This window comes from Pseudophryne corroboree, chromosome 1, assembly GCF_028390025.1.
Source record: "Pseudophryne corroboree isolate aPseCor3 chromosome 1, aPseCor3.hap2, whole genome shotgun sequence".
NCBI lineage: Eukaryota > Metazoa > Chordata > Amphibia > Anura > Myobatrachidae > Pseudophryne > Pseudophryne corroboree.
In genome coordinates this window covers 565,004,966-565,021,190 of record NC_086444.1, presented here as the reverse complement: position 1 = coordinate 565,021,190, position 16,225 = coordinate 565,004,966, and the positions used below count along the sequence as shown (strand labels likewise).

Below are 16,225 nucleotides of genomic sequence, written 5' to 3'. Positions count from 1 at the left end.
TAGGGCATATAAAAGATGCTGTATTATATATGAGGGATGCTCAAAGAGATGTTTGTTTACTAAGTTCCAGAATAAACGCTATGTCTGTTTCCGCTAGGCGAGTCTTATGGACCCGACAGTGGACGGGGAATGCCGACTCGAAGAGGCATATGGAGTTATTGCCTTACAAAGGTGAGGAGTTATTTGGAGAAGGCCTCTCGGACCTCGTCTCCACAGCTACGGCAGGTAAATCGAATTTCTTGCCTTATGTTCCCTCACAGCCTAAAAAAGCGCCTCATTATCAAATGCAGTCCTTTCGTTCGAATAAAAGCAAAAAAGTACGTGGATCGTCCTTTCTTGCCAGAGGTAAGGGCAGAGGAAAAAAGCTGCACACAGCTAGTTCCCAGGAACAGAAGTACTCCCCGGCCTCTGCAAAATCCACCGCATGACGCTGGGGCTCCCCTGAGGGTGTCCGCTCCAGTGGGGGCACGTCTTCGACTTTTCAGCCACATCTGGGTTCTCTCACAGAGGTGGATCCCTGGGCAATAGAAATTGTTTCTCAGGGATACAAGCTGGAATTCGAGGTGGTCCCCCCTCGCCGGTTTTTTTTCAACAGGTGGTGGTCAAGGTTCCCCTACTGCAACAGGGGAGGGGATATTACTCAACCCTGTTTGTGGTCCCGAAACCGGATGGTGCGGTCAGACCCATTTTGAATTTAAAATCCCTGAACCTATACTTGAAAAAGTTCAAGTTCAACATGGAGTCGCTCAGAGCGGTCATCGCCAGCCTGGAAGGGGGGGATTTTATGGTTTCCCTAGACATAAAGGATGCGTACCTTCATGTTCCAATATTTCCACCTCATCAGGCATTCCTGAGATTTGCTGTACAGGATTGTCATTACCAATTTCAGATGTTGCCGTTTGGGCTTTCCACGGCCCCGAGGATTTTCACCAAGGTACTGGCGGAAATGATGGTGCTCCTGCGCAAGTGAGGTGTCACAATTATCCCATACTTGGACAATCTCCTCATAAAATCTAGATCTCGGGAGAAGTTACTGGACAGCGTGTCACTTTCATTGAAGGTGTTACAGCAACACGGCTGGATTCTCAATATCCCGAAGTCGCAGCTGGTTCCTACGACGCGTCTGACCTTCTTGGGCTTGATTCTGGACACAAACCAGAAAAGGGTTTTTCTTCCGATGGAAAAAGCTCAGGAACTCATGACTCTGGTCAGGAACCTATTGAAGCCAAAACAGGTGTCAGTGCATCACTGCACTCGAGTCCTGGGGAAAATGGTGGCATCATACGAAGCCATTCCCTTCGGCAGGTTCCATGCGAGAACCTTCCAATGGGACCTCTGCTGGACAAGTGGTCCGGGTCACATCTACATATGCATCGGCGGATCACCCTGTCCCCTAGAGCCAGGGTATCTCTCCTGTGGTGGCTGCAGAGTGCTCACCTCGTAGACGGCCGCAGGTTCGGCGTTCAGGACTGGATCCTGGTGACCACGGACGCAAGCCTCCGAGGTTGGGGAGCAGTCACACAGGGAAGAAATTTCCAAGGTATTTGGTCAAGTCTAAAGACTTGTCTCCACATCAACGTCCTGGAGTTGAGGGTCATATAGAACGCCCTACGTCAAGCGGCGCCATTACTTCACGACAAACCAGTTCTGATTCAGTCAGACAATGTCACCGCAGTGGCTCATGTAAACCGCCAAGGCGGCACAAGGAGCAGGGTGGCAATGGCGGAAGCCACCAGGATTCTTCGCTGGGCGGAGAATCATGTCAGCGCACTGTCAGCAGTGTTCATTCCGGGAGTGGACAATTGGGAAGTAGACTTCCTCAGCAGACACGATCTGCATCCGGGAGAGTTGGGGCTTCATCAGGAAGTCTTCGAGCAGATTGCAAGTCGGTGGGGACTGCCCCAAATAGACATGATGGCGTCCCGTCTCAACAAAAAGCTAAAAAGGTATTGCGCCAGGTCAAGAGATCCTCAGGCGGTAGCTGTGGACGCCCTGGTGACACCGTGGGTGTACCGGTCGGTCTGTGTATTTCCTCCTCTTCCTCTCATACCCAAGGTGTTGAGAATAATAAGACAAAGAGGAGTGAGAACAATCCTCATTGTTCCAGATTGGCCACGAAGGACCTGGTATCCATTTTCTTTCAGAAGGAATTGGCCTCTCTTCCTTAAGTACAGACGTTTGTGAAGGGAGTACTGCATATTCAGCCTCCTTTTGTACCTCCGGTGGCGCCTTGAGACTTTAACGTGGTGTTAAGTTTCCTTAAGTCACATTGGTTTGAACCACTCAAAACGGTGGAGTTAAAATATCTCACTTGGAAGGTGGTCATGTTGTTAGCCTTAGCTTCGGCTAGGCGAGTTTCAGAATTAGCGGCTTTGTCACATAAAAGCCCCTATCTGGTTTTTCATATGGATAGGGCGGAATTGCGGACTCGTCCTCAATTCCTAGCTAAAGTGGTCTCATCCTTTCATATGAACCAGCCTATTGTCGTGCCTGTGGCTACACGTGACTTGGAGGATTCCGAGTCCCTTGATGTGGTCAGGGCTTTGAAGATTTACGTAGCCAGAACGGCTAGGATCAGAAAAACAGAGGCACTGTTTGTCCTGTATGCAGCCAACAAGGTTGGCGGCCCTGCTTCAAAGCAGACTATTGCTTGCTGGATCTGTAACACGATTCAGCAGGCGCATTCTACGGCAGGATTGCCGTTACCAAAATCGGTTAAGGTCCATTCCACTAGGAAGGTGGGCTCTTCTTGGGCGGCTGCCCGAGGGGTCTCGGCACTACAGCTGTGCCGAGCTGCTACTTGGTTGGGGTCAAACACCTTTGCAAAGTTCTATAAGTTTGATACCCTGGCTGAGGAGGACCTCCTGTTTGCTCAATCTGTGCTGCAGAGTCATCCGCACTCTCCCGCCCGTTTGGGAGCTTTGGCATAATCCCCATGGTCCTTACGGAGTCCCAGCATCCTCTAGGACGTTAGAGAAAATAAGATTTTAAACCTACCGGTAAATCTTTTTCTCGTAGTCCGTAGAGGATGCTGGGCGCCCGTCCCAAGTGCGGACTACTTCTGCAAGGCTTGTATATAGTTATTGCGTACATAAGGGTTATGTTATAGTTTCATCGGTGGTGGACCGAGGCTATGTTGGTTTTTCATACTGTTAACTAGATAGTATATCACAAGTTATACGGTGTGATTGGTGTGGCTGGTATGAATCTTGCCCTTGGATTACCTAAAATCTTTTCCTTGTACTGTCCGTCTCCTCTGGGCACAGTTTCTCTAACTGAGGTCTGGAGGAGGGGCATAGAGGGAGGAGCCAGTGCACACCCAGAGCCTAAAGTCTTTCTGAAAGTGCCCATGTCTCCTGCGGAGCTCGTCTATCCCCATGGTCCTTACGGAGTCCCAGCATCCTCTACGGACTACGAGAAAAAGATTTACCGGTAGGTTTAAAATCTTATTTTATTAATTCAATAATTTTTTCCTTTAGATGATTTTCCCTTTCCAGTGGCAATGCCCCTATGTACCCTTGTGCCCATTATCTCTGGCGGGTGTGCTTAGCGCCCCTGTCCCATTCATTGTTGGAGTGGATTCTCGATACTTTGATCTGTATGAGCCTCCCCAGGATGTTGTATGCATTGACCTGGATACAAGCATGATTTACACGTAAGTGTTTGAGGGATTGTACAACAAAACAAAATTGTTACTACAGGTTGAGTATCCCTTAACCAAAATGCTTGGGACCAGAGGTTTTTTGGATATCGGATTTTTCCGTATTTTGGAATAATTGCATACCATAATGAGATGTCATGGTGATGGGAACTAAATATAAGCACAGAATGCATTTATGTTACATATACACCTTATACACACAGCCTGAAGGTTATTTTAGCCAATATTTTTAATAACTTTGTGCATTAAACAAAGTGTGTGTACATTCACACAATTCATTTGTTTCATATACACCTTACACATACAGCCTGAAGGTCATTTAATACAATATTTTTAGTAACTTTGTGTATCAAACCCAGTTTGTGTACATTGAGCCATCAGAAAACAAAGGTTTCACTATCTCAGTCTCACTCAAAAAATTCCGTATTTCGGAATATTTGGATATGGGATACTCAACTTGTACTTTAAATATTTTAATTACATAGATCATGTACTTTGCTTGTTAGTTACATGTATATTCAGGCTTTAAATACGTTTACTTCAGGGTAGGATTAAGATCCAAAAACTGCCAAACATGTTGGTAAGAAATCTGACCAAATATTATTAAACTTGTCTTGAAGTATAATCTCATCCGCTTAATCATGTACTTTATTAGTACTGTAGGTAATTCTTTCTGCAGCATCTTTCACTGAAGAAAGAGTAGCTGGTCACCAGCCTCACATTCTGTCTTCTTAGAATATTATAAAATGGTTCACAACTTGGAAAATGCAGTTCCAGCTTTTTGTAATATTTTGCTACTCAAATATTTTCCGTATGTAAAGGCCTATTTTTTAAGGTTATATAATTGTGATTACAGACTGAAAATTGTACAGCTCCCTTTTTCTTCAGGATCCATAGTCATCCACAGGAATGACATTGGGGTATGATGGTGGAGACCAGGAACTGACACCAAACAGTTAAGCTTTCTGCTCCCATGATGCACTGGTCCTTCTTCATACCCCGCCCTCAGCTCAGGCTTCTCAGCTTTCGTTTGGTGCCAGCAGGAGCTTATCACTGTTACAACAGTGGGGCTGCTTTTACGTAGCACAAGCTTTCTTTTATGAGTTAATCTTTATTTCTTCGGCAGGGTCCACAGGTTATCCACAGGATAACATTGGGATATGATGATGTAACAGCGGATTTGCACCAATCGGTCAAAGCTTTCGGCCTCCCAGCATTCAACAGGCCTGTCCATACATCCCCGCCTCCTCGCTCCGGCAAATATTTTTTTTGGTTTGGAGCTGGAGCATGGTCTATGAGCTGCTGGTTTTTAACAGCCATATGCTTTTTTATTTTATTTTTATAGTCTTAATTTTTTTTTTTTAGGTATCTTGTCTAAAAAGCGTCTTAAACGTACCTTAGAAAGAGTTGCTCCAACATCTTTCCGCCAGGTCGCGACAACGTTTACCCACGTATACAGTGCTGTTTCGGCGGGCGTCTGTATGGAATGAACTAGCAAGTGCAGCAGACGTTACCAGGCTGTGGCCGTAGCACAGGGAGAATGTAAGGCATCGGTTCCGCTTAGAGGGGGAACCCTGCCACAGCCATACTGTTTTGGGAGGAGACTACCAAACAGTCGCTGACGTGGCTGCCACCTAGGGTGCACCCGCGATAGCCCCTAGGGATCATAGACTCCAGGGGTAGTATGTGGCCACGATCCCTAGGGTTGATGTCAGCAGTGGTTAGTAAGACGCTCCATTGGTCGCCCCTTCCCCTGGTTCATGACCAGTTTCCTCTGAGTTTCCCGCCATGAACTGAGATCCTGCTTCCGACAGAGATGCTGTGTATCTAAAAGGACCCAGTCGCAGCATAGGCGGCTGTATGACTGGTGTGTCAGTGTTCACTTGGGCGTCTGTGTTCACTGTAGGTTTATGGGGCGGTTGTGTATACTAATAGCGTCTGGATCCACTCAGTGTTCACTAACGTATTGATAAATCCTGGAAGCGGGGTGAAGTCTCCCTGTATCCCACTCTCCTGAGCAGGATAATACAGCACTAAGTCTCTATCTACCTTTGAGTACAAATAGTTGGATAAGTGCCTGATGCATGCGTCTGTAAACTATTGCTGCTGTTTTCTCCAGCAACCATAAGGGATATTGGGGACAGATTAGTACGATGGGTATAGACGGGTCCAAAGGAGCCAGTGCACTTTAAATTTCTTCAACTGGATGTGCTGGCTCCTCCCCTCTATGCCCCCTCCCACAGGAAGTTTAGAAAAAAGTGCCCTCAGGAGATGCACACTCTGCAAGCTCCAGAGTTTTTCTTCAATTTCATTTAAACTTTTACTTATTTCGGTATGCTGTTTGGGCAACAGGATACCTGCGCCATGGGAGTTAGGGGGGAGACGGTCACCGACCTCATGAGGTGCAGAGCTGCTTCTCCATTGCAGGACCACCGTCCTGAGGGGCTGTTTGTTCAGTGGGTGTGCTGGTGTCCTCTTTTCTGTGTCTCCTCTCACATGCAATAGGGCAGGCTTGTATTGTATTCAGTCTGTGTTGTATGTGTATTGTTTCTTAATTTCATTTTGGTGAAACAGTAGTCATGCAATGTATATAATGCAAGATTCTCCCCTATATATTGGGCTCCATATCCTGTGAGCAGTGTAGTCAGTCATCACACAATGCTGATAACAACATGGGGGAGAGTCCAGAGCCGCCTTGGCCGGGGGCTATAAAAACGATGTCGTCGGATATGTCATCTCAGCTCACTGCCAATAAAACACAAGAACTGCAACAAGCAGTGGCTAGCCTAACTGCCAAGGCTAATGCTTCCCATCCCCCGCTGTCTACTACAGGTGCGCAAAAACATGCTTTACCTGCAATTTTATCAGATTCTGATGATGATGTACAGGTGGATGGGGATGATGGGTATCCCGTTAGTGGGGATTCTACCCCTACACAGGGTATCGAATCCCTCATGTTGGCCATACGGGATGTGTTAAAGCTTCCCCTAGAGGACGCTACTAATCAGCAGTCATTTTTTCCTCTCACAAGACAAACTGACAGTCACTTTTCCTGATTCCAAGGAATTGGATGATTTATTTAAATTAGCCTGGCAAAATCCAGATAAAAAATATCAGGTGTCAAAAAGGTTTTTAAATACCTTCCCATTTGCCCCTGAAGGCAGGAAATTCTGGGAAGAATCTCTAGCAGTAGACGTCTCAGTCTCTCGCCATTCTAAAAAGGCAGTGCTCGCTGCTCTGGGCTCTTTTATGGCAAAGGACCCGGGGGATAGGAAAATTGAGACCACTCTGAAATTTATCTACACTGCTGCAGGTGTAGCTCAAAGACCGGTCATTGCTGGTTGCTGGATGACACATTCCCTTCATACTTGGTCAGATTCAAGAGGGTCTTTCAGGTGATATGACCTTGGTTATTACTGTAACTTTCCTAAAACACATTCAGGACATGGCAAAAGTCCTCTGTGACTCCCTTAAAGAGATTGGCAATATAAATGCTAGAACCACTTCTATGAGTATGTCTGCACGCAGAGCCATATGGTTGCGTAGTGGATGGCAGACGCTGACTTCAAACGTAATGTGAAATCTCTTCCCTTCACAGGTGAATGACTCTTCGGAGCTGAATTGGATGCATGGATCTCCAAAACTACTGCTGGGAAATCCAAGTTTCTTCCTTCACGGGCTCCGCTTGCTAAGCGTACCTACCCGGGGGACGTCTACTCAGTCCTTTCGGTCATCCAGAATTCGATCTAGGGCCCGGGGTTACTCCAATGCAGCTAGAGGCTCCAGAGGTAAGTCTAAGAAACCAGCCGTTGCTGGTTCTCCGGAATAGAGCACCAGTTCAGCTTCCACAAAGACTTTGGCATGACTGTGCCCACCCACCCCGAGGGGATCTGGTGGTGGGAGCTCGGTTTCGTCACTACAGCCACGTCTGGAACGGTTCCTGCCAAGATGCCTGGGTAAGGGACCTTATCTCTCAGGGTTACAAGCTGGAGTTCGGTGGTGCTCCTCCCCAATGATTTTTCAAATCAAACTTGCCAGTTTTAGAAGATATGCGTGTTACGCTACTACTGGCCATCGACAAGTTGGTCCAGTCTCAGGTTATTGTTCCAGTTCCCCTGCTACAGCAAGGACAAGTTTACTACTCCAGTCTGTTTGTAGGACCAAAACCAGACGGGTATGTGAGACCCATTTTGAATCTGAAGTCCTTGAATCCTTACCTGAAGGTTTTCAAATTCAAGATGGAATCTTTGAGAGCGGTGACCGCGGGCCTGGAACAAGAATTCCTCGTGTCCCTGGATATCAAGGACGCCTACCTACATATCTCAATTTGGCCTCCTCATCAGTCCTATCTGCGGTACGCCCTACTGAACGATCACAACTAGTTTCAGGCGTTGCCCTTCGGCCTGTCTACAGCTCCGAGGGTGTTCACGAAGATGATGGTGGAAATGATGTTCCAGCTCAGACTCCAGGGGGTCAACATTGTCCCTTACCTGGACGATCTCCTGATAAAAGCAAGTTTCAGGGAGCTTCTACTGCTCCATATAGATCGCATTATCCAACTTCTCTCTCACCATGGGTGAATCCTCAATCTACAGTAGACTCAACTGGAACCGTCTCAGGGCTACTGTTTCTGGGTATGATATTGGCTACCGTAGCTCAGAGAGTATTCCTCCAAGATGACAAGGTGAGAACGCTTCAAGAGATGGTTCGCATGGTTCTCTGATCTCCTCGAGTTTCCATGCATCTTTGCATAAAATTGTTGGTAAAAATGGTAGCCTCGTACGAGGCGATACAGTTCGAAAGGTTCCATGCCAGACCTTTCCAATTGAACATCCTAAACAAGTGATCCGGTTCACATCTTCAGATGCATCGGGTGATTCAACTGTCACCCCAGGCCAGGATTTCACTCCTGTGGTGGTTAGGGTCTTCCTACCTGCTGGAAGGTTGACGTTTCGGGATTCAGGATTTGATCCTCGTCACGACGGATGTGAGCATGAGAAGATGGGAAGCTGCCACCCAGGGGGCGCAGTTCCAGGGCAGGTGGTCTGCCCAAGAGGTCCTACTTCTGATCAACATTCTGGAACTTCGGGCCATCTACAATGCTCTTGATTCAGACCTCTCCTATACTCAGGGATCAGGCGATCCAGGTTCAGTCGGACAACGCCACGACAGTGGCATACATCAATCGACAGGGAGGGACAAAAAGCAGAGCCTTTATGCGAGAAGTGTGAAAAATGCTTCTCTGGGCGGAAAGAAATGCAAGAGCGCTGTCCGCGATTTTCATTCCAGGAGTGGACAACTGGGAAGCGGATTTCCTGAGTCGCCACGACCTCCACCCGAGGGAGTGGGGATTACATCCTCAGGTGTTTCAATAGATTGTCAACAGGTGGGGATACCCGCAGATCGACTTGATGGTGTCTCGCCTCAATAAGAAGCTTCACTGCTACTGCTCACGAACCAGAGACCCACAGGCGAGTGCAGTGGATGTGCTGACGTCGCCTTGGCCTTTCCGGCTGGTCTACCTATTCCCTCCGATTCCGTTGATCCCAAGGGTGCTCCAGCAGACCAGACATCACAGAGTACAAGCAATCCTGATTACGCCGTATTGGCTCTGAAGGGCGTGGTACGCAACTCTTCTGGACATGTCCATTGAAGACCCTTGGCCTCTGCCGCTAAGAACAGATCTTCAGCAAGGGCCATTCGTCTTCCCAGACTTACGGCGGCTTTTTTTTGACAGCGTGGAAGTTGAGCGGGACATCCTAGCTCACAAAGGGCTTTCCAAAAAAGTCATTACTACTGTGGTGCAAGCCAGAAAACCTGTGATGTCAAAACACTATCATCATATCTGGATGAGATATGTCTTTTGGTGCGAAGAACGCATATATCCGACTGCAGAGTTTCCTGCAGGCTGGTGTTGATAAGGGCTTACGTCTGGGTTCCGTTAAGGTCCAGATTTTAGCTCTCTCAATTTTCTTTCAGAAGAAATTGGCTGTATTGCCAGAAGTTCAGACCTTCCTACAAGGGGTACTCCACATACAACCTCCCTCTGTGCTGCCTACGGCACCTTGGGCTTTGGATGTAGTGTTGACATTTCTACAGTCCTCCTGGTTTGAGCCTCTGATGACGGTAGAAGACAAGTACCTCATGTGGAAGACAGTGATGTTACTGGCCCTGGCTTCTGCTAGATGCGTCTCAGAATTGGGGGCCTTATCGTGTAAAAGTCCCTACTTGGTCTTTTACGAGGACAGAGCAGAGATCTGTACTAGACAGCAGTTCCTGCTGAAGGTTGTCTCCGCATTCCACCTGAATCAACCTATTGTGGTTCCATCCTGTACTGACGCTCTGGCTACTCCGGAGTCTTTGGATGTTGTACATGCTTTGAAGATCTATGTCAGGCGCACTGCTCGGGTCAGGAAGACGGATTCATTATTCGTGCTTTATGATGCGCAGAAGAAGGGTTGTGCTGCTTCAAAGCAGTCAATGCTCGCTGAATTAGGCTTACTATGCAACGGGCAGCCTTACCTGTTCCTCAGTCTCTGAAAGCCCACTCTACAAGGCCAGTGGGCTCTTCCTGGGCGGCTGCCCGTTGAGCCTCGACCTTGCAACTATGCTGAGCGGCTACCTGGTCGGGTAAGAACACTTTTGTGAAATTCTACAAATTTGATACCCTGGCCAAAGAGGACTACGAGAAAAGGATTTACCGGTAGGTATTTAAAATCCAATTTTTTTTGCTATGGGACTGAATACATTAATATATAAGGTAATGCAGTAATATGTTTCTCCTACATAGTTAAAATGTATCTGTAGTTGATTATGTGCTCATATCGCTTATTATACTAATGTATAACCTGTGACTGATTGCTAGTGTGATTGCTGACTTTACTATATTCTGTCAGTTTCTGTGTATTCCGATCCTCAATGCTGGTGCAAAGCAGGGACGAATCGGCTTTTATGTCACTTTAACAAATTTTAGAGTGATTGCAGTCAAAAATTGTGTTATTTATCATGTCTAAGAGAGGCAAGGGTGAGGATACACTCTCCACAGCAGCACCAACACTCATTTCATGTGTGTCTTGCAAAGCTGGGTTAACCTCTCATCTGGTTCAAAATGGATAATGTGAAAACTGTTTTAGCTTTCACCAAAGCCTCCTGAATAATCTGAGTTAGGCACATGTTCAAGTTGATCCCCCAAGGTCTACTTTTGCACAACATTATCCAGTATAGTTGAGCGGATAATGCCAGCTCCTATACCAGGGATAGTTTACCCTATTAACCCTTACGTGCAACATTCCCCCTGTGTTTTATCACTTCCAGTACAGGAATCTGCAGCCTCTCGACAAAAACAGGCTGATAGGCCAGTGGTAAGTAAATCACATAGACATGAAACAACATCTTCACAGTCTACACATATTTAGATGAGGACTTGTCGAGGTTGAGGACTCATCACACTTCAGGTCTGAGACGAGGATGAAGGCCTCAGCTCAGTGAACATACCTGAGCTAATTAGTGCTATGAAAGCCATTCTATCCTTAGAGGATGCAGCAAAGCCTTTGTTAAAATATAAGGCACCTGTGTTTAAATGTCCCAAAACAGTTAGGACTTAGTTTCCTGGGTCAGAACAGCTGACGGAAATTATGCAAGAAGCTTGTCTTACACCCAGTAAGAGGTTTAGAATTCCAAAGAAATGGAATTCCAATAATCCTATTCCGGCTGTGGACTGTTTAAAATAGGAGGTGGCTCCCAAAGTAGATACACATGTCATTTGATTAGTGCAAAAAATAAGAATTTACTTACCGATAATTCTATTTCTCGGAGTCCGTAGTGGATGCTGGGGTTCCTGAAAGGACCATGGGGAATAGCGGCTCCGCAGGAGACAGGGCACAAAAAAGTAAAGCTTTTACCAGATCAGGTGGTGTGCACTGGCTCCTCCCCCTATGACCCTCCTCCAGACTCCAGTTAGGTACTGTGCCCGGACGAGCGTACACAATAAGGGAGGCAACTTGAATCCCGGGTAAGACTCATACCAGCCACACCAATCACACCGTACAACTTGTGATCTAAACCCAGTTAACAGTATGATAACAGAAAGAGCCTCTTAAAGATGGCTCCTTAACAATATAACCCGAATTTGTTAACAATAACTATGTACAGTATTGCAGATAATCCGCACTTGGGATGGGCGCCCAGCATCCACTACGGACTCCGAGAAATAGAATTATCGGTAAGTAAATTCTTATTTTCTCTATCGTCCTAAGTGGATGCTGGGGTTCCTGAAAGGACCATGGGGATTATACCAAAGCTCCCAAACGGGCGGGAGAGTGCGGATGACTCTGCAGCACCGAATGAGAGAATTCCAAGTCCTCTTTTGCCAGGGTATCAAATTTGTAGAATTTTACAAACGTGTTTTCCCCCGACCACGTAGCTGCTCGGCAGAATTGTAACGCCGAGACCCCTCGGGCAGCCGCCCAAGATGAGCCCACCTTCCTTGTGGAATGGGCCTTAACAGATTTAGGCTGTGGCAGGCCTGCCACAGAATGAGCAAGTTGAATTGTGTTACAAATCCAACGAGCAATCGTCTGCTTAGAAGCAGGGGCACCCAACTTGTTGGGTGCATATAGTAACAACAGCGAGTCAGATTTTCTGACTTCAGCCGTCCTTGAAATGTATATTTTTAAGGCTCTGACAACGTCCAACAACTTGGAGTCCTCCAAGTCGCCAGTGGCCGCAGGCACCACAATAGGTTGGTTCAGGTGAAACGCTGATACCACCTTAGGGAGAAAATGCGGACGAGTCCTCAGTTCTGCCCTATCCGAATGGAAGATTAGATAAGGGCTTTTATAAGATAAAGCCGCCAATTCAGATACTCTCCTGGCGGAAGCCAGGGCCAGTAACATAGTCACTTTCCATGTGAGATATTTAAAATCCACCTTTTTCAATGGTTCAAACCAATGGGATTTGAGGAAATCTAAAACTACATTTAGATCCCACGGTGCCACCGGAGGCACCACAGGAGGCTGTATATGCAGTACTCCTTTAACAAAAGTCTGTACCTCAGGAACTGAGGCCAATTCTTTTTGGAAGAATATTGACAGGGCCGAAATTTGAACCTTAATAGATCTCAATTTGAGACCCATAGACAATCCTGATTGTAGGAAATGTAGGAAACGACCCAGTTGAAATTCCTCCGTCGGAACACTCCGATCCTCGCACCACGCGACATATTTTCGCCAAATGCGGTGATAATGTTTCGCGGTGACTTCCTTCCTTGCCTTAATCAAGGTAGGAATGACTTCTTCTGGAATGCCTTTCCCTTTTAGGATCTGGCGTTCAACCGCCATGCCGTCAAACGCAGCCGCGGTAAGTCTTGAAAGAGACAGGGACCCTGTTGTAGCAGGTCCCTTCTCAGAAGTAGAGGGCACGGGTCGTCCGTGACCAACTCTTGAAGTTCCGGGTACCAAGTCCTTCTTGGCCAATCCGGAGCCACTAGTATTGTTCTTACTCCTCCTCACCGTATAATCTTCAATACCTTTGGTATGAGAGGCAGAGGAGGAAACACATATACTGATTTGTACACCCAAGGTGTTACCAGTGCGTCCACAGCTATTGCCTGTGGATCTCTTGACCTGGCGCAATACTTGTCCAGTTTCTTGTTGAGGCGAGACGCCATCATGTCTACCATTGGTCTTTCCCAACAGTTTATTAGCATGTGGAAGACTTCTGGATGAAGACCCCCCTCTCCCGGGTGAATATCGTGTCTGCTGAGGAAGTCTGCTTCCCAGTTGTCCACGCCCGGGAAGAACACTGCTGACAGTGCTATTACGTGATTCTCCGCCCAGCGAAGAATCTTGGCAGCTTCTGCCATTGCACTCCTGCTTCTTGTGCCGCCCTGTCTGTTTACATGGGCGACCGCCGTGATGTTGTCCGACTGAATCAACACCGGTTTTCCTTGCAGGAGTGGTTCCGCCTGGCTTAGAGCATTTTAGATTGCTCTTAGTACCAGAATGTTTATGTGAAGAGACTTTTCCAGGTTCGTCCATACCCCCTGGAAGTTTCTTCCTTGTGTGACTGCTCCCCAACCTCTCAGGCTGGCGTCCGTGGTCACCAGGATCAAATCCTGTATGCCGAATCTGCGGCCCTCCAATAGATGAGCCTTTTGCAACCACCACAGAAGATATACCCTTGTCCTTGGCGACAGGGTTATTCGCAGGTGCATCTGAGGATGCGACCCTGACCATTTGTCCAACAGATCCCTTTGGAAAATTCTTGCATGGAATCTGCCGAATGGAATTGCTTCGTAAAAAGCCACCATTTTTCCCAGGACTCTTGTGCATTGATGTACAGACACCTTTCCTGGTTTTAGGAGGTTCCTGACAGGTCGGATAACTCCTTGGCTTTTTCCTCGGGAAGAAAAACCTTTTTCTGAACCGTGTCCAGAATCATCCCTAGGAACAGCAGACGTATCGTCGGAAAACAGCTGCGATTCTTGGAATATTTAGAATCCAGTCGTGCCGTCGAAGAACTACTTTAGATAGTGCTCTTCCGACCTCCAACTGTTCTCTGGAACTTGCCCTTTTTAGGTCGTGCAAGTAAGGGATAATTTAGATGCCTTTTTTCTTTGAAGAAACATCTTTTCGGCCATTACCTTGGTAAAAAGGCCCGGGGTGCCGTGGATAATTCAAACGGCATCGTCTGAAACTGATATTGACAGTTCTGTACCACGAACCAGAGGTACCCTTGATGAGAAGGACAAAATTTGGACATGGAGGTAATCCTTGATGTCCAGGGACATTCCGGTTCGCTATCACTGCTCTGAGTGACTTTATCTCGATTTGAACCTTGTATGTAAGTGTTCAAAACATTTTAGATTTAGACTATGTGTCACCAAGCCGTCTGGCTTCAGTACCACAATATAGTGTGGAAAAATAATACCCTTTTCCTTGTCGTAGGAGGGGTACTTTGATTATCACCTGCTGGATATACAGCTTGTGAATTGTTTCCAATGCTGCCTCCCTGTCGGAGGGAGCCGTTGGTAAAGCAGACTTCAGGAACCTGCGAGGAGAAGATGTCTCGACTCTCCAATCTTTACCCCTGGGATAATACTCGTACGATCTAGGGGTCAACTTGCGAGTGATCCCACTGCGCCCTGAGACTCTTGAGACTACCCCCCCACCTTGAGTCCGCTTGCACGGCCCCAGCGTCATGCTGAGGACTTGGCAGACGCGGTGGAGGGCTTCTTTTCCTGGGAAAGGGCTGCCTGCTGCAGTCTACTTCCCTTACCTCTATGTCTGGGCAGATATGACTGGCCTTTTGCCTGCATGCCCTCATGGGAAAGGAAAGATTGAGGCTGAAAAGACGGTGTCTTTTTTAGCTGAGATGTAACTTGGGGTAAAAAAGGTTGGATTTCCCAGCTGTTGCTGTGGTCCCCAGGTCCGATGGACCGACCCCCAAATAACTCCTTCCCTTTATACAGCAATACTTCCATCTGCCGTATGGGATCTGTATCACCTGACCACTGTCGTGTCCCTGACATCTTCTGGGAGATATGGACAACGCACTTATCTTGATGCCAGAGAGCAAATATCCCTCTGTGCATCTCACATACATATATATAGAATGCATCCTATTAAATGCTCTACATGAATAAAATATTTTCAGTCAGGGAATCCGACCAAGCCAACCCAGCACTGCATCTCCAGGCTGATGGCGATCGCTGGTCGCAGTATAACCACCGTATGTGTGTATATACTTTTTAGGATATTTTTCCAGCTTCCTATCAGCTGGCTCCTTGAGGGCGGCCGTATCTGGAGACGGTAACGCCACTTGATAAGCGTGTGAGCGCCTTATCACCCTAAGGGGTGTTTCCCAACGTACCCTAATTTCTGGCGGGAAAGGGTATAACGCCAATATTTGCTATCGGGGTAACCCTACGCATCATCACACACTTCATTTTATTTTATCTGATTCAGGAAAAACTACAGGTAGTTTTTTCACTCCCACATAATACCCTTTCTTGTGGTACTTGTAGTATCAGAAACACGTAACACCTCCTTCATTGCCCTTAACGTGTGGCCCTAATGAGAAATACGTTTGTTTATTCACCGTCGACACTGTATTCAGTGTCCGTGTCTGTGTCTGTGTCGACCGACTGAGGTAAATGGGCGTTTTTAAAACCCCTGACGGTGTTTCTGAGACGCCTGGACCGGTCCTAATAGATTGTCGGCCGTCTCATGTCGTCAACCGACCTTGCAGCGTGTTGACATTCTCACGTAATTCTCTAAATAAGCCATCCATTCCGGTGTCGACTCCCTAGAGAGTGACATCACCATTACAGGCAATTTCTCCGCCTCCTCACCAACATCGTCCTCATACATGTCGACACACACGTACCGACACACAGCACACACACCGGGAATGCTCTGACAGAGGACAGGACCCACTAGCCCTTTGGGGAGACAGAGGGAGAGTCTGCCAGCACACACCAAAAACGCTATAATTATATAGGGACAACCTTATATAAGTGTTTCTCCCTTATAGCATCTTTTATATATATACAATATCGCCAAA

At 47.1% G+C, this 16,225-nt stretch overlaps 1 protein-coding gene across 3 annotated transcripts in view; it reads left to right on the top strand.

Moving 5' to 3' along the window:
* DENND4C (DENN domain containing 4C) overlaps nucleotides 1–16,225 on the top strand; it is a 470,132-nt gene that overhangs the window by 268,186 nt on the left and 185,721 nt on the right. For all 3 annotated transcript variants that reach the window (XM_063914174.1, XM_063914175.1, XM_063914173.1), the window contains exon 10: nucleotides 3,480–3,655. In XM_063914174.1, the coding sequence (XP_063770244.1) occupies nucleotides 3,480–3,655 (176 nt within the window). The remainder of the gene's footprint in view (nucleotides 1–3,479; nucleotides 3,656–16,225) is intronic.